Raw genomic sequence first — 18328 nt, forward strand, 5'->3', positions numbered from 1 at the left:
TTGATGATTCTCAAAGAATACTAGGCAAGTGAAGATTTTGAGACTGAAGTCCTAGCCAAAGGAACATATTTTACTGTATTCATCCCACAACACCCCAAATGAATAAACATGGTTTTAGAAATCCTGGTATAAATAATGCAAGAAAAGAGGCAGGGCTAGAAAGGAACCCTGGAGAATAACTAGTGTGTGTGTGTGTGTGCGCACACACGCATATGTGTGTGTGTGCACAGGCACACATGTGCATGTGCTGAGGATGGACCCCAGGGCCTTGTGCATGCTAAGGACACACTGTGCCCCTGAGCTACACCATAGCCCCAGAATAACTAACTTCTAAGGAATAGCAGGAGGACACTTGAAAAAGAGCAACTAGAAAGGTAAGAGGAGATGGTAACCCTGGGTTTTAATCCTGGCTCAGTCCTTCCACTGATATTAGAAAAACTGAGTCCCATCCATTACCATGGAATAGCAAGGGAAGCCATGGGCCATGCCTTGAAATGTGGAGGCTTCTTCGGAAGAAAGAGGACTTTTGAGCCCTTTCAGTATTAACTGAAATAAACCCATGATCTCATCCTTGTTCTTCTCAAAGAAATCATTTTTTTTTTTTTTTGCTAAAAGGAAGCCATATTAACATTCTCAATTGTACACAAGAATAATCTAACATTCTTTCTTAGAGTAAAATGATCTTCACATCATGTACAACCAGAAGAATGGGAAGGTATACTCCATATGTCAAAATACATTATACTGTCATGTATAATTAATAAGAGCAAATAAAAAATAAATTGATTTTTCATGTGATACAAGAATAAAAAGTTATATGCAAAAAAAAGAGTAAACAATCTTAATTTGGCCTGATATAGGCAAGGACAATAAAAAACTTAACACAGAAAAAGAAATGTTCTGAATGAGTCATTCCCTATCTTCTAGGACTATTCTTAAACTTATTTTAAATGTTTCAGTATAATCTCAACAGCATCAGATTATTTTTTTCTTTTCCTATTGTGCATGGGAAGCTCAGAAAGGGTGAAAAGCAGAACAAGGGGAAAGGCAAGACGGTAGTTCACACGTTACACGTGGGGCTGTATAACGGTGCAGCCATTTTGGAAAACATTTAGCAACTCCTCAAAAATTTAACACAAAGTTGCCCGTATGAACCAGAAATTTCACTACTAGTTATGTGTTCAAAAGAAATGAAAATATATGTCCATACAAAACCTGTACACTTACAGTAGCATTATAATAGGCAAAATGTAGAAACAACTCAAATGTTCATCAGCAGCTGAATGGGTAAGCCAAATGGCCATATTCAGTCATAAAAGGACTGGAGTGTTACACATGGTTAAACCTTGAAAATATGCTAAGAGAAAAAAATTCAGACAGGAAAGACCACAAATTGTGTGATTCCATTTATACAGAATATCCAGGATAGGCAAATCCACAGAGAGAGAAGGTAGATTAGTGGTTGCTCAGGGCAGACAAAAGGGAATCATGGTGAGTAACTGCTAATGAGCATGGTTGGTTTTTCTTTTTTTTTTTTTGTGGTGGTGATGAAAACGTTCTAAAATTAAATACAATGATGGACGCACAACTCTGAATATAGTAACACTACTGAGTTTTATACTCAAAAAAGGATAAATTTTTTGGTATGTGAATTGTGTCTCAGCAAAACTGAATTCAAAGGAAAAGAAAATGCAAGGGCGATAGATAGAAATTTCTATTATTATTCTCCAAGTAACAGATTAACAAATTAGCAATTTGTCATTTTCTGGTTCTTCAGTCCAAATGCTTTGTCACCAGCTGTTTACCTCCACAGCTGTGTGGCAGCTGAGAGACCATCATTCTTATCCTCCATTTCTTTTATTACAGAATAATTTTAGGCGGCAAGATTAACCTATTTCCAATTGAGATTTCTTTTTCTACTAGTTCAAATAACAGCTAAACTCTTGATTTCTGATATATTTGTACCAGTGACTTTTTTTAAACATTTACACAGTGTAGCATAGGATACGCTCATTTATGTAGTTTTTCTGTGTATTTCTTTTCTTTCTTTCCTTTTTTTTTTTTTTTTTTTTGTATCAGAGATTGAATTTCTGGATGTTTTGGATGTTTAACCACTTAGCTACATTACCAGTCCTTTTTATTTATTTATTTATTTATATTTTGAGACAGGGTCTCACTAAGTTGCTTAGGGCATACATTGCTGAGGCTGACTTTCAACTTGGGATCCTCTTGCCTCAGCCTCTCAAGTCACTGGGAATATAGGTGTATGCCACTGCACCTGGTTTATCTGTATGTTTCTTAGGTCACTTTTCTAGATGTCAGGAGTGGGCTGGAAGTACAGTTCAGTGGTAGAGTGTTCACCTAGCATGTGTGAGGACCTGGGTTCAATCCCTAACATTTGACCCCCAGCAGCACTAAAACAAAGTCAGGTTTGTTGATATAAAATTCATATTCAGCCATTTCACCCTTGAAAAGTTTCCAGTTTCATGAATTTCAGTGAACACTTATAGTCATGTAACCACTGCAGAGCCTAAGACAGTTTCCATTACCCTAAAATGTTCTGGCATACTCTATTGTAGTTAACTCCCCTTTTCCATCTCTAATCCCTGATTGGATTTCCTTAGGGCACTTTTCTCCTGTTTGCTTGTTTGTTGACACTGCGCCACATCCCCAGTCTTTCTTTTTTATCATGAGACAGGCTCCCACCAAGTTGCTGAGAGTCTCCCTAAGTTGCTGAGGCTGGCCTTGAACTTATGATCCTCTTGTCCCAGCTTCCAGAGCGACTAGGATTACAGGCATGTGGAATCAAACCTAGTTCATGCTTCATTCTAAGGTTAGTCTCTGTACAGATGGGATCCTGGTGTGTATCCCTAGGGATTCCAACATGGTACCTGACATCTAAAAGACACTCCGTCTACAGGTGCTTAATAAATGAATGAACTTTTTTTTTTTTCTTAGATTCTGCCCAATCATATTGGAGACTGCTCTCTGATTTTCCCTTTTCCACCCCAAAGAAACTACCTATGGTGGGAAAGCCTCTTCCTGATCCTTAATTCTCATGATGTTATAAAAAATGGCAGAAAGTGATTTGCAGCTTCCATGTTTTGGTTGATCATTTCAAGGTGTCCCTAGAAATTGGGTTTATGTTCACAACTTTGTGGCCTCAATTAGCAGGCAGGCTTCTATTCTCTCAGCCTAAACAGATGGAAATAGAATCTGGGGCCATTCTGGCTGCTTTTCTCTTTTCCCTCTTCTAGCCATCTCTGGTCCCTTCATTTTCATAAGGCAAGAAAGGCCTAGAGTCTTATCCAGAGCTTCCCTGAACAAGTTCTGTGAGATTCCAGACCATCTTTAGAACCAACTCCTAGAGTGGAATCAGACATCTGCTTGAACCTTTCTCATCATGCAGGGAGTAGCCCTGTGAAAACTCACTTGCAGCTGCCTCATCAATCAGGCTGAGATTCCATTGGTCCTTCTTTATGGATTCTTGTTCTGTCTTGATGCGAATCAGGAAACAAACATTCCCCGAAGGGTTGTAAGAGGCAGTGAACACAATCTCCTTCTATCTGGCCAGTTCTATGAAATGGTCTAGTTCTCAAATAGAACCCTTCTTGAAAATTGTATCTTTTCCTCCATGTTGTCCAATTATCCTCTAGCAGATGGGTCCCTATGCACCCACCTTCTCGGGGCTAGCAGTCTCCTGCTCTGTCCTCTGCCCAAACAGAGCAGGCACCACAGAAAATCACACTTCACCTCTGGTGATGCTGCACCAAGGATGCGTCTTCATCCAAGACAAAGCCTTGATGCTGGCTGGCATCAAATTGCATCCCTTTTCTTCCCTTTTATCTCCACACTTGTGCCCTGTGGCTTCCCTGGAGCAGTTCTGGTAGACTCATAATCCCTGCTCCTAGGAGAAAATTGTGCAATGCAAGTCTGTACCAGTGCCAACCATTACAAGGTGTGAACAAAAATGGAGTTCTGTTTTATAATGCTAAATAAACAAAACAACCAAAGATTTTATCTTTGGAAACCTGGAATAACTGTAGTTCATAACCCAATGGACAGATCAAACATTGCTCAACCAAAGGATGCCAAAGAAATTCTTGCTACAGTAATGATATGAAAATCTTTTAACTCTGTGCTTATTAAATGTTTGTTTGAATTCTGCCATAATATTACTTCACGCAGGCCTCTTGCTCCTGCGTGCACACGGAGGTATAATGGGAATCAAATAAAAATGAAATGTTGCATAGCTTCACTTAAGATACTTTCGTTTCTATTGAACATCTATCTGTGTAAGTATGGGGAAAGCAGGGAGCACGCTGTGCCAGGCAGAAGCCCACTCACAGGCGGCCCCTGGCTCCTGCGGTGGAACCAGCGCCTCCCGCAGCACCACGCTGCAGAGCACCCCGCGCCGCTGGCCGCCTGGCGCCTGGAAGAAGGGCAGGCGTGGGCGCCGCAGGGGTGGGGCGGACCTGAGCGGCGACTCCGGGTGGCAGTTCCCGAGGCGGTGGCGGTGGCGGTGGCGACAGTTCGGGACACAGCACAGCACGCGATGGACTCTCAGGACTGCGAGGCGGACGCGGTCCCTGGGCCCCCCGTCTGTGACTACGTGGCCACCTGGTGGAACATGGTCCTGCGGAACCTGCGGTGAGTACGCCCCGCCAGCGACACAGGAGCCCCTATGGCAGGACAGAGGTCGCGCAGGGCGAGCGTGCCGCCGGTTCTGACACAGAAGCCCTACCCTAGCCTCACTTCACGGACCCCTGGCCAGGCACTGCGGCACCAGGGGGCTTCAGTGGCTTTCAGAGTCCTGCAAGTTCCCAGGGCTCCTTGGTATGGTCTTATGCTTAGTCTTGACCCCCTACCTGGCAGTGAATCTCACAGAATTGACCTCCAGAATTTAGGAGGGGAGGGGGTCTGAAGTTGAGATTTGAAATAGAAGTTGGGTTCCTATACCAAAATCTCTTTTATCTATTTTACTAATATACAAAATGGATTTTGATACTACTAACAGTAGTGGTAATAAGAATATACTGTGTGCAATTATCTTTGCTGGTCTTCTTAGGTCAAGGAGCTGTCAGTGTAGATGGAAAAAGGTCAGAAAGTTGCTGCCTGGCTCCCCAAATGTGAATGATCAGGTGTGCATTTAAAGAACACCTCCACAAATGCTAAAGCTATGTAGTACATTGAAATCACAAAGTGGTGTTGCCTGTGCCAAGTTCTCAAATTGTTTAAATCTGGAAATGTCTGAATATCAGAGGGATTTATATGTATATAAAACTTCTTCCCATGGGTTGAATAATAATTTTCAATTACTGGAATTGATTAGCTGCATACCACCAGTCTTATTTGCATGGAAACCAAGTATTGGCTGGAGACTTGGACACCAAAGACTTGTATATTTCCTGTTGTTTTGTTGATGTGGTAAGATATTGGCATTTTTGTTTATATTTCTTCCTTCTATTCATTTTTAATTTGTGTGGATGACAAAAAAAATCCCAGAATCGTATCCAGACACAGGAGACTTCACTTTGGAATGTAATGATGACCACTGGGGATCTTTTCTCTTCTCTTCCTTCCCTAGCTTAGTGCAGTTATCATAGAGTGGCTCTCTCTGATGAAGTATGCAGAATCTATACCAGGACACCTTTGGAATATTCTGTCTGTACTTTTCAAATTTCACAATCATAGGACTTCCCGCTTCCTGCCCCACCTCATTTGGTTATTCTAGGAAAGCTGGCATCGGCCACCTCTCCCTTTTGTATTTTCCGTAGGCTTAATTTCTGATTACTTAATGTCCATGCTAATATAGCATTGATTAGGTAGAGATTCAAAGCTGCATTTTCATTCTCTTAGAGAACAACCTACTTTTGTTGATAATGGAATAGGAAGTTGGGAGTTGGGGACCCCATGATTTATATTACTAATTAATAAAAAATAACTCTCAAGAGATGATCTCTGAAAGGATAAAGTACCAGTGTTTTTTTTTTAATCGAAACAGATTATTGATCTAACATAAAACATGTAAGGCTGAGGCATAGAGCTGTTTCTGGCACCTGGAATCCTTTTAGTTTCTTGGAGCCAAGTAGGTTTAAATCAGCAAATATTCATGAATGACTTGCTGCGTGCTTGGCCCTGCTTATAGTGCTAGGTCTATTGTCAGAGGCTTAAGGAGAACATTTAATCATATTATATTTTCAATGGTAGTCTATTTATTTACTTTTCAAAAATTTCATCTGACATAATTGCTACTTAAGGTGGGTTGGTCCTTTACAGTAAGTCTCCATTGCAAATGATCTTTAAATTGGAAAAAATGGAAAACATTCCCAGGAAAGAAGATGGCATAGGTCAAAGGTTATTTTCTTCCTTATTTGCCTGTGTCACCCAAGTTGTCACATTTTTAGAGTGCTTAGTAATATGCAGATAAACTTAGTCATTCTTCTCACAGGTTATCTACTATCTGTGATGCTCTTTTCAATATCCTGGGTTCAAGGAACAAGTGAAATACACTAATAAATAAATAATAATAATAATAATAATAACCCTGTTCTTTTAGAACTCTCAGTGATCTCTTTTCAATTGTAGTTCAAAATAAAGAATAAAAGAATGAAGCCCTCCCTTTCTCCCCCAAAACTCCAAAAGTCATGGCTCATGAAAGAAATATACCTTTCAGCCTTCAAGCTGTGGTTCAACAGATATTTAGTGAACTTGGCTCTGTGCTACACAGGTGAGATGTAAAAGAAGCACACATACCACATGGTTCATGCCTGGCACAGTGAGGGGAAGATGGGCTAATAATGAGAAAACTATCAGAGAACAAGATAGGGCCAAACTGAGGCCCCATTATAATTAGTGGGAGGGATGGGAAGAAAGGGAAGGTCTGTCTTGGGAGACTTCCACCAAGAAGATGCACTTGAGTGTGTGTGAAGGGGTAGGGGTGGGATTTGGTTTGGATGATGCATCCTAGTACTCAGTGATCCACACATGTTGGCTGCATGAATCAGCAGGTAGGAAGGATGTACAAAGCGTCTTCATATTTGGAATAGTTGTTTGACCAAATGTGGTTGGATTTGGGCTCCCAAAAGCTGGTTTGCAGACACCTCTGAGTAGGAATGTTATCAGCTCAGATTCTACCAGGAGGAATCATCCATTTAGGTGCTGTGCCTCTGTGGGATGCTTCACGGTTATAGCCACCACTGATCAAAGGGCAAACAAAGAACACCAAGGCACCAAGCTTTTTTGATGTGGCTGGCTGGTGGCAGAGATTGAGCTGAAACTGCATCCTCTGCTCAAATAAGGTCTATTAGCCACTGGTGACTTTTGATCCCCCACTGATCTAGGGGAAGTCAAATTGACAACCCCCTACTTAAAAGAAGCGCCTTTGCATTATTGATGCTCTGAGGAATCTGGTCACTCTGTTCTTTTCCCGCAGTGCTTCTCACAGAAGTGCCTTGAGCTATTTGAGAGAAGGGTCGTGTATGAATTATTCCTTTAAAAAAGAAATACATTTCCCTCCACTGCTTCTGCTTCCCAAGCAGACCTTCAAAAGATAACTTAGCGGGAGACTGCCCTGACTACCTTCAAAAGATAACTTAGTGGGAGACTAACAGGCAGGGTAGCAGTGAGTGCAGGGAATCTGGCAAGAGCAAGCAGGAGGCAGCCCAAACTGGGAGCAGGCACAACTCTGCCAACCTGTGTTCCCTTGTGCCCATGTTGCCTTGATCTGTGGCTCAAAGTAGTCTCCCTAGGTTTTGATTTCTTATCTCTAAAATCAGAACAATGACCTCTTTTTCCTGCTGTCTTCAGGGGGGTTATTTTACAGTGTTATGAAACAATCATCTTCATTTATTTCTTGTTGATTTTATGAGTAGGTAATTTCCCATGTGCAATGCATTTGAAGAGCCATCTACTATCCTTAGCCCATTTCTTTTCCACTCTTTCAGAACTACCAGGAATCCATCTTCTCCCTTCAGTACTTGAGGGAGAATTAATATTTTAGGGGGTTTTTCTTTGGTGACTTTGTCATCAGAGGGCTTCTGAGAATATAGAAACAGCAAGGAGGAAAGAAGGTGGGAGGAAGTAGGGACCCCAAGAAAGGGCAAGGGTGCAGACATGGAGAAGGGGCTCCTAAAATAAGAGTCTCTAAGAACAGAACTATGCCAGAGGCTGGCCTTGTTCCTGGGGTTCACTTTGCCTACATGAAGGGCAAGTTGAACTCAGCAGGAGAGTGACAACAGCTCACTATAGTTATCACAGGGGTCAGGCAGACTTGGGGATGTGTGACTCATTCCTTGGCCTGCAAGGTTGGGAAGGACTTTTAGCTTTGTAGACTCCTCATTTGTGAAGCAGAGGTAACACTTATCTTCTAAACTGCCTCTGGGGTAGCAGAAAAATCAGGGCAGGTGAATAGAGTGCTTTCTAACTTTCCAACTTTACAATATGACTACATTGGGCAGTCTTAATGTTGGTAGATTACAATAGGAAAAGGATTTATTGAATAGATGATGTGGACAAAAACTGGAAGCAGATAATAATATTAACCTCCTGTGTCCCTCATCTGTCAAAGATGGAAGATCGTCTTGACCTTCATGAGAGATGTGATTCAAGACAGAGGTGGAATTAGTGACCCCCATGGACAAATCATCACATTGATGGTTTGTGTCATAGAGGACAGTAGAATGCGCAAGACGCCGATGGTCTCATCCACTTCTTCCAGGTCCCACCCTCCTGCTCGGTGTTCATTGGTTTTTTTTTCCTCCTAAGACTCAGTCAGAAGAGAGAAGATCTAATGATGTCACTCACTGCTTTATATAGTAGGAGCAACAGCTAACATGTAGGGCTGCTTTGTGATGTGATTTTGAACACAGAAACTATTAAGCTGGCTGCATCTTGTTTACTAATGACTCTGGGGTCTAGTTTTGGCCTTCTATGGAGCAATATGGAGGACAAATCTGACCCTGGTGCATTCGTCAGCTCTTGCCCTCCTTCCCTGTCATGCCCTGGCCTTTTCAGGGCCTGGACAGGGCTCTGTCTTCCTCACTGGGTTCCTCTTCAGGGCTCAGCTTAGACAGTGTGTGAAGTTGTGTGAAGGATTTTGCTTAAATGCCGAGTTACCTGGAATGCCCAATGTTAGTCTCTAAAGTTCGATTTGAACTTTGGGAGAAAAAAAAACCAAGTCAAACTTGGACTGATTTTGAAAACCTTGTGTGTTTCCCAATATCTTGCAGATCTCTTCCACACTCCTGTTCAACACTCAGAGGAAAAATCGCTGCTCTGTACAACAGCTTTACTAGTAAACCATTAAAAGAACACATTTTCCCTCCTCTGATGGACATGCTGATTTATTTTAATTTTTGTAAGTGTATACTTCCAATGAATTTTCCCCAAATAAAGAACTCACTGTCCTTAATGTTATAACATAATGAAAAAGACTTGTAAATTATAAATTTTTGACTAGATTTAAACAGTCTGAAACCTATTTTCAGTATTGATTTTTGGAGGCCAGCATAAATCCTTTAAGCTGTTGGGAATAGGCAAAGACTTGGGACTGGGCCTTGGGACTGGGGTTTCAGTTCAGGAGCTCAGTCTTCAAATTAGCTGTTGACATGGATACCTAACTGCTCATGGAATTCTGTTTTTCTCTTTTCTCTCTTATAAGAATCCCTTGAAGAAGTAGGGGATGGGGGAGGAAAAGAAAAAGGGAGAGGAAAGGAGAAGGAAGAGAGCAGGTAGAAGAAGGGTCTCCTGGGTGCTTTTAGTCAGTGTAACAATCCTAGCTCTTACTGACCAGCCCCTGGTATACCTCAATCATTTCTGGCCTTAGGCTAATGATTAGGTTTCATTTCAGTGGCAGAATATTCATAGTTTCCTTCTGGGCCCTCTTACCTTATCAGAGGAATGGTTTCCTCTGCTTTTAGGTTGAGCCAAAGAAAAGGATTGAACAAACTCTCTTACTCTATTGTGGGCTACCATGCTGGTGCTATTATAAAATCTAGCTTTAGGTTTTGTTTCTTTTTGCAACTAGTCTGCTGGCTAGCCCTAGTTGATAAAACTCTTTGCAAGTCATTTAGTGGCTTGCAACTTAGAAACCAGTTTGCCTACAAAGACTCATTCCTGTTTTGGTTTTTTTTTTTTTTTTTTTTTTTTTTTTTTTTGGTTTTCATTAAAAGACATGGAATTTGATTGATTCTGGTGGTCAATAATTTCTATTTTCGGGGCTGGGATGTGGCTCAAGAGGTAGCGCGCTTGCCTGGCATGCATGCGGCCCGGGTTCGATCCTCAGCACCACATACAAACAAAGATGTTGTATCCGCCGATAACTAAAAAATAAATATTAAAAAAAATTCTCTCTCTCTCTCTCCTCTCTCACTCTCTCTTTAAAAAAAAAAATTTCTATTTTCCAGACAAAGCTCCATTTCTTGTGGATTTAAAGAAACCAGAGTCAAAGATTCCTCACACGGTGAACTTCTATATCAGGGTTGAACCCCGAGTGATGCTGGGAATCTGGTGAGAACATGGATTGGACACTGAGATGCTTGATGGACCAGGTTTTCCTGTTAGAGGGGCAAAGAGGAGCAATGCTGCCTTACCTGTCTGCGTGGGGGTTGGTGTTCCTTGGGAATCATTCCATAACACCTTCTCCTTACAGTGAAATCTGACCTGATTAATTCTGCTTCTCAGGAATTTTTGCTTCAGAGTGTGAGGTCAGATGTTGCCCTTGGCTTGTGGGCCGCTGCAGCACCTCTTCTTACTCCACACCACCCTTGCTATGTCTTCTGCTCCAGGCACATCAAGCCACAGTTCCCCAGGATATGCTTTGTCCCAGCACGTCATTCTGCCTCATTTTCCTGCATGCCCTCCTTTTGCATAGCTAATTGTCTACTCATCTTTTTTGGGTTTTGCTTTAACTGACAATTTTAAGGAAAGTCTTTCCTTAGCTCCCATTTTAAGTATGTGCTTTGGTGGCCGCCTGTGCTTGTCTTGTCCATGAAGACATTTTTTTTTCCTCATAATTAAATAAATGTTTGTGTGATTATTTGGTTAATGCCTGTTTTCCTTACAAGACCACAGCTTGCAGAGAAGACAGACTTTGGTGGTGGGCTCTGATCGATTAGCCTAATTCTGGGTACATGAAGGGCATGCAATAAATATTTGTCAGATGAAGCCAGGAACGTTCTATTGCCTTTTTCTGTTATGCTAATCTCAGTCTTTTCTTGTTTGGTTCTACTACTTATTCTTGGCTGACAAGTTTCCAGTGCTCTGTTTTATATTGCGTCTCCCTGAGTTTAAACCTCTGATCATAGAATGTTTGGGAATCAATATGGGTGCACATGGTTTCTTCCTAACCTACAGGGAACAGGTCAGCTAACAGTGTTGGAATTTGGAAATCTTTCTGTTCTTTGCTTTTTCCCCTCTGGCCCTCGGTTTGTTGAGATGGTTGTCCTCATTAGAACCAACTCACTCAGGAAGTGGTGCCTGTCCCTTAATAATCAAGAGAACGGAAGCTTTGTCATTTCTTGACCTGTTTTGCAAGTCCCCTGTGACATGTCATATGTCAGCATTTGCATTTTTAGGGTTCTTTCATTGGTTTAGCAAGATGGAGGAACAGGACCTCAAAGGTATTTATGATCACAAGGTCACATGATTTCATGGATAGAATAGCTTGGCTTTAGTTAAAGTTCTCTTTCTTACATAAATTGATTTTCCTCTAAATTCTCTCTAACTGTTCTGTTCAGCCAAACTAATGGCAGATGGCAAATATCTATTCTCTTTTACTTGTCTCTATTTGTTTTTGGTCATCTCAATGGACTGCACCTAAGAACTGGAGTTTTGAAAGCTTAATGGGTACAAGACTCAGGAGAATTGAAACAGTAAATGGTTAAAAGTGTGTTGCCTTTGTTCATGGGCCAGTGGGTCAGGACAGTAAGATTTTCATCAAAAGATGTTTTGTGGTATTATATTTTAATTTTAATTGGTGCATATATTACTCATGTAAAAATTTAAAAATATTCTAGAAAAGAATATAAATATATGAATGTATAAATAATATAAATACATAAACACACACACTCACATACACACACACACAGGTGCCCCATAATGAAGGCCTCAGATTTTGGCAAGGATAGAGAATTCCTCCCTCTTACATGTTTTTGATAACCTCCTTACTCTTCAGGCACACAGTCCCCAGCTGCCGGGGAGAAGATGCCAAGGGGAAGGACTGTTGCTGGTATGAAGCAGCCCTTCACGATGGGAACCCGATTATTGTTTATCTTCATGGCAGTGCAGAACATAGGTCAGTGCCTCTGCTTGCATTTTTTTTTCTTTAAGGAGATTAAGAGCATCTCAGTGTTGCTGTGGGAGAGTGAAGCAGGATTCAGTTTTTAAACTCTGCTGGCATGTCTTCACACATTTTTTTTTTCTTTCTTGAAATCTAAGGGTGTTCTGGCAAAAGACTTCTCTTTAGAAAATTGTTTTATGTGAAGAATAATATGGATCCTTAACTGAGATGGAGAAAAGAATGATTCTTCCAAAATCTGGATGTTGATTTCAGAGAAGGCAGTGGTTCCTTTACTCCTTAAGAATATCCAAAATGATAGCTTGAATCTGTTGTCAGAATCAAAATGGAGTCTTTTTGTCAAGTTTGAACCACAAAGTCAATAAATAAAGCCAGAAGGTTATGAAGATTTGCATGCATCTATGTCCCATAACCTGATAATAGGAATTATTCACAGGTCACTCTGCCAAAACCACAGCCTGGTACAAAGCCCACTTCAACCTTACGCAGAAATACTTGTGCAAGGACATCTGCCTAGCAACTATCTGTTCAATCTCTGACTGGTGCTACCCTTGTTATTAATCCTTGTAGCTGAGGCGTATCATTTCAAAATAACTTACGTAATCCTCCTGATTTTGCATTTAAGAACTTCCCCTTTTTTCCTCATTCTTTTTGAATACATTCATAGTTTACTGTGGCATACATAGTTCCATGGCAGTGCTCTGCTATTCCTGGATATTCTCCAAATACTCTTTGGAGAATCTCTCTCTGATTGTTATTTAGGTTGACAAACCCATGGATGACTGGAAAGGGGTCAGGCATGCTTTATGAGGGAAAGGAAGATCAATTTCCACATCAATGGACTTTTCAGAAAACTATAGTGGAGAGTCCTTTATTTAGCATCAACCCTACTAATTAAAAGGATGACTCCTAAGAGAAATCATCTGGAATTCTGACCACAGGAATTGGGGGCCATCTGACTTATTCTAGTATAGAATATTCATGCCTCACCTCACTCTCTAGTCCCTACCTTGCTTTGTAAGGAAGAACGTTTCCAGGAAGACTGGCTGTCCTTTGATGTACTGTCAGAGCTGTCCCTGGACCTGTCTCATTACCTTAGGTGATGGATATGAGCCATGACTGCACCTCTTTGGTCTGGGGAGGGGTGCTGAGGCTTGAAGCCCACTGGTTTCCATTCATCTCTGGAGGTAACTTCCAGCTAAGTGACAAGCCCTGGAATCTGCCTCTTGGCTAGCTTGTCTGTGTCTTTTTCTCCCTATCTTTTTTTCTGTCAGGTGATGTCTTTTTCTCATGACTTGCCTTTCCTCAGGGGGCTTTCTTGATGTGTCCATTTCAGAATCACATTTGTTGAGGTTTCCTGCGGAATTTGGCAGTCTTCGACATTGGTCAGTGCAGCATAAACTTGGGCAGGGTGCTGCAGTGCACTTATTTGAAGGATCGCGGGGAACATACTACCATGTGTGCCTCTGAGTGAATCTGAAATTGTCCCCAGTTGTCCTAGAGTCATTGGTTCTGGGGTTGGCCATACCTGCCTCTTGGCTTCTGCCCAAGAGTCTCAGCTTGCTGTCAGAAAATGGTTTTTAAGAATCCTCTGCCTTTTGACTCATTTTTATTAATGTGAGAATAATCAATATGGTCATTTTATGGAAGAAACATCTTTTTTTAAAAAAATTTTTTAATTTTTAAATTTATTTTTATTGGTTGTTCAAAACATTACAAAGCTCTTGACATATCATATTTCATACATTAGATTCAAGTGGGTTATGAACTCCCATTTTTATCCCAAATACAGATTGCAGAATCACATCGGTTACACATCCACGTTTTTACATAATGCCCTATTAGTAACTGTTGTATTCTGCTACCTTTCCTATCCTCTACTATCCTCCCTCCCCTCCCCTCCCCTCCCATCTTCTCTCTCTACCCCATCTACTTTAATTCATTTCCCTCCTTGTTTATTTTCCCCTTCCCCTCACAACCTCTTATATGTAATTTTGTATAACATTGAGGGTCTCCCTCCATTTCCATGCAATTTCCCTGAAGAAACATCTTTTGTCCTTGTAGGGCAGTGAGCCTCACTCCTTCACCTCATCTTGTGTTCAATGACACAGGGGATGGGATACAGGCAAATTATAATTTAGTGCAACTTGACTCCATCATCCCTTGTTCTGAAAAGTCATTTTCTGGAACTTACTTCCCTTCAGCTTCTAAAAGTATTCCTAGAGATAAGTCTAGTTGCATAGAAATGAAAGGAGATGGATTATCAGTACTTCATCAGATGCTCACCTCAGAGAGACTTGGGCGCCCAACGCTTTGTGTGGAGAAACGTCCAACAACAGGGCCATTGATCACTCTCCCTGAAACATCTAAGCTGGCTCTGCTACCAAGAAGCAGTTCTCTTGCTCCCAGTTGTTTATTTCTCTAATCTAAAAAAGAATGGCATGAAATGCCAACAGCATTTGAGTGATTTTTATTGAACTCATCATCGTAATTCATAATTCTTATTTTTTTTCCCTAACCCCTTCTACAGGGCAGCCCCTCACAGGCTTGAGCTGGTAAAGGTATGTCTGAAGAGGCCTCACAGAAGTTTGTTTGCTCGCTCCTTCCTTCCTTCCTTCCTTCCTTCCTTCCTTCCTTCCTTCCTTCCTTCCTTCCTTCCTTCCTTTATTTCTTCCTTTCTTGGTGGTGCTAGGGATTGAACCCAGGACCTTGCTCATCCTAGGTCAGAGCTCTACTACTAAGCTATATCCCCAGGTCCTGAAGAGGCCTCAAAACATCAGTTCTGTAAATCCCCATTGATTCTCTTCTGGGCTATAGTCGTAAGATCTCCTTAGGTCCTTAGCCTGGCTATCTCCTGAGAGGTCCCAGGGTGAGTTGTGATGTCTGGGACCTCATACACTTTCATGCACTCGTTCCCTTTATCTCAAAAAAAAAAAAAAAAAAAAAAAAGGTTGAAGACACTTAGATTTTCTCCCCCCCCCCACCCCGAAGGTTAGGGGATAGGTGTATTAAATGGGAAATTTCTTCTCCTTGTATAAGGATCTCTTAAGTAGTATAGAATAAAAATTCTGAATGTCTTCTTTTAAAAATCCATCAAACCCTGGCTTTAGTCCTACATAAAGTTTTGTAGAGTAGCCTGGTGGCTGCGCTGTGCTGTCCTCACTTCTCACTCCAGTTTGTTGGGACAGTCCCTGCATTTCCAAGTGGGAACATGGCTGGCTCTCCACTTAGCCATATCTGCCTCAGAACTGGTCCAGCGAGCTGCCTGTTGATCCTCTGCAGTTAGGTAATCTCTGTTGCAGGTGACTGGGCTGCTATTCCATTATTGACCCTGAGGCTTGGTCTTTCCTCCCACACACTGGCTTCCTCCTCAGTTCTTTCCAGCCAATAAACTGGCCTATAATCTGTCCTGTGATCTAGCCCTATAATCCTGCCAGCCTCAGTATCTCTAGCACTTCTTCACCCACCCTCCCTGTGCTGTCAGGAAACTCCACTCCTTTCCACACCTCCACCCATATCAGTGCATCTCACAGGTGACCCTTGCCAATGGGTTGTGCTGGGTGTGATTAAAAACTGAGCCTTGGAGAGTTTCAGTAATTTATTCAGTTACCGAGTTTTCAGAGGCAGGAGGATATCTATTCATTTGTGGGTTTGCTTTCTATCCCACATTGGCCCTTTGCTATTCGTACTTAGGATATGGTGAAGCAGATGATGATCAGAATTGAGAGTTTTTTCCCCCTCCCACTCAGAGCTGAATTGCATGACCTCAGTGTTCCCAGAAAGAAGAGTTGTAGATATGAAAAGAAGGCGGTTAGTCCCTGTCATGTTAGGATGGCTGGGGAAGGCAGTGGCTGGTATGACTCTTCCCCTGGCACCTTTTGTATACCAAGTGCTGCCTTCACCATTGCCCAATAGGACCAGGCTTCCAGAGCCTCCCCTTTTCTACTTTGGATAGGTGATTTCTTTCAGAAAACAAATCCTTTTTCTTTTCTTTTCTTTTCTTTTTTTTTTTTTTTTGTACCTGGGATTGAACTCAGGGACACACAACCCCTGAGCCACATCCCCAGCCCTATTTTGTATTTTATTTGGAGGCAGGGTCTCACTGAATTGCTTAGCACCTCGCTTTTGCTGAGGCTGGCTTTGAACTTGCGATTCTCCTGTCTCATCCTCCCAGCTGCTAGGATTACAGGCATGCGCCACCTCTCCTGGAAGAAAACAAGTCTTTATTAAATTCTTCCTTGCTTGCTTGCTTCCTTCCTCAATTCTGTTCCTTCAATCACTTAGTGCAGCTATTCACATTTATTTGCATTTCCCAATCTTTATTTCTCTTTTTATATGAAGAGGAAATATGTCACTATGATTGTCTCTATATATCTATATATAAGTTTATGTTGTGCTCTTTTAATACTGTTTTGTAAATATCCTTCCATGCTTTTAGTTATCATAATTAACCAATTTAAAGCTTCCTATTTATTTACAAACTTTGTTTACTTAACTCCTCCATTACTGTTAGATTTTGTTTTTCTGAATTCATTTTAAATAGTATTTCTACAGAAAACTTTAAGCATGTATTTTTTTTTAATTTCTTTTTTTTTATGGGACTGGGGATCAAACCTAAAGTTTTGCACATGTTATGCAGGCACTATATCCCCATCCCTTTTTCCTTCTTTTTTGGCATATTTTCCTAGAGATAAATTCTTAGGAGAAGGACTTGCTACTCTTGTTGTCCTTGAGTTGTATTGTCAAATGGTCCTTTAATACATGTGCCATAAGTAACACATGATTATTCCCATTTCTCTGAATGCTTAGCTGCCACGTGTGTTAGCTTTTCTTGAGGAAATGTAATTTGAATTGATATTTAAAAGTTCCGTTTAATTTCTAATTATTAGTTCAACTTGTATTTAAAATGTCCTCAGTGAGGTTTAGCTGCTCACATCTGTGCTGAAGGAGGGGAAGCACAGTACTTGGACATAGGCAGAATCTTGGATCTGCATCTGAAAACTGGGTGACAGAAGAAATTACTGAAACTCTCCAGTGCTCAGTTTTTAAATTAATTAATTAATTAATTAATTAATTAATTAATGGTACTGGGGATTGAGCCCATTTAACCACTGAAACACATTCTCAGAGTTTTTCTTTTTTTTTTTTTTTTTTTTTTGAGATGGTCTTGTCAAGTTGCCTAGGGACTTGCTAAGTTGCTGAGGCTGGATTTGAACTTGTGATCTTCCCACCTCAGCCTCCTGAACTGCTGGGATTACATGAATGTGCCACTGTGCCCAGCTCTCAGTTACTAAAAATCTGTAAAATGAGAATAATATCTAACTTACTGTCATGTGGGTTAAATAAAAACTGTCTGCACATTAATAATGCATTCTTTTTATGTCTCTTTGTCATTGCGTTTCACTTCATGTAAAATTACTTTTTTCACATTCTTTCCTTCTTTACCTATGAGGGGCTTGGTGGTGGTTTCATGTGTTCGCATGATCTCTAATTTTGATTGAATTTAATTCTTTAGCTGATCATATTTAATATAAATATCTTCTTAATGCTTGATTGCCTCTACTACAACTGTGTAGAGTCCTTATTTCTCAAGGGAATTCTTTAAAAAGACAACATGCAATCCATGTAATTCTCCAATAATACTAAAAGTAATGTTTTTTACTTTTCAGAATAATGTTTTTACACTTAAAAGTTCAGTAACTTGGCCAAAGTCACTCAGCTGGTAGGTGTGACCCTGGCAGTCTGACCTTGCTCTGCAAGGTTGTTTTCCATCTTTCCCACTGAGTCTGAGTTCCTCAGATTTGAAGACATACACTAGATTTCAAAAGTACAAATTTCTCCCACCTATTAAACCATCACAAATAGGGACATGGACCTATTAAGGAGCCTTTCCTGTTTACACCTTCAGTTTCAAGTGACGGCAGCTCTTTGTTACACAGGTGCTGAGTGATGGTGGCTTTCATGTTCTATCTGTTGACTACAGAGGTATGTGTTAAGAACAGTGTTCAAAGATTTCCAAATAAGCAG

At 41.0% G+C, this 18328-nt stretch overlaps 1 protein-coding gene across 2 annotated transcripts in view; it reads left to right on the plus strand.

Moving 5' to 3' along the window:
• The first annotated feature begins 4545 nt into the window (after window positions 1-4545).
• Window positions 4546-18328, plus strand: part of Abhd12b (abhydrolase domain containing 12B) — a 29912-nt gene continuing 16129 nt past the window's right edge. The window contains exons 1-6 of one of the 2 annotated variants that reach the window (XM_076850278.1): window positions 4546-4650; window positions 9231-9358; window positions 10407-10509; window positions 12179-12298; window positions 14832-14862; window positions 18241-18286. In XM_076850278.1, the coding sequence (XP_076706393.1) occupies window positions 4556-4650; window positions 9231-9358; window positions 10407-10509; window positions 12179-12298; window positions 14832-14862; window positions 18241-18286 (523 nt within the window). In that variant the 5' untranslated portion in view covers window positions 4546-4555. The remainder of the gene's footprint in view (window positions 4651-9230; window positions 9359-10406; window positions 10510-12178; window positions 12299-14831; window positions 14863-18240; window positions 18287-18328) is intronic. The other variant, XM_076850279.1, reaches the window with a different exon arrangement.

Source organism: Callospermophilus lateralis, chromosome 3 (assembly GCF_048772815.1).
Source record: "Callospermophilus lateralis isolate mCalLat2 chromosome 3, mCalLat2.hap1, whole genome shotgun sequence".
Lineage (NCBI taxonomy): Eukaryota > Metazoa > Chordata > Mammalia > Rodentia > Sciuridae > Callospermophilus > Callospermophilus lateralis.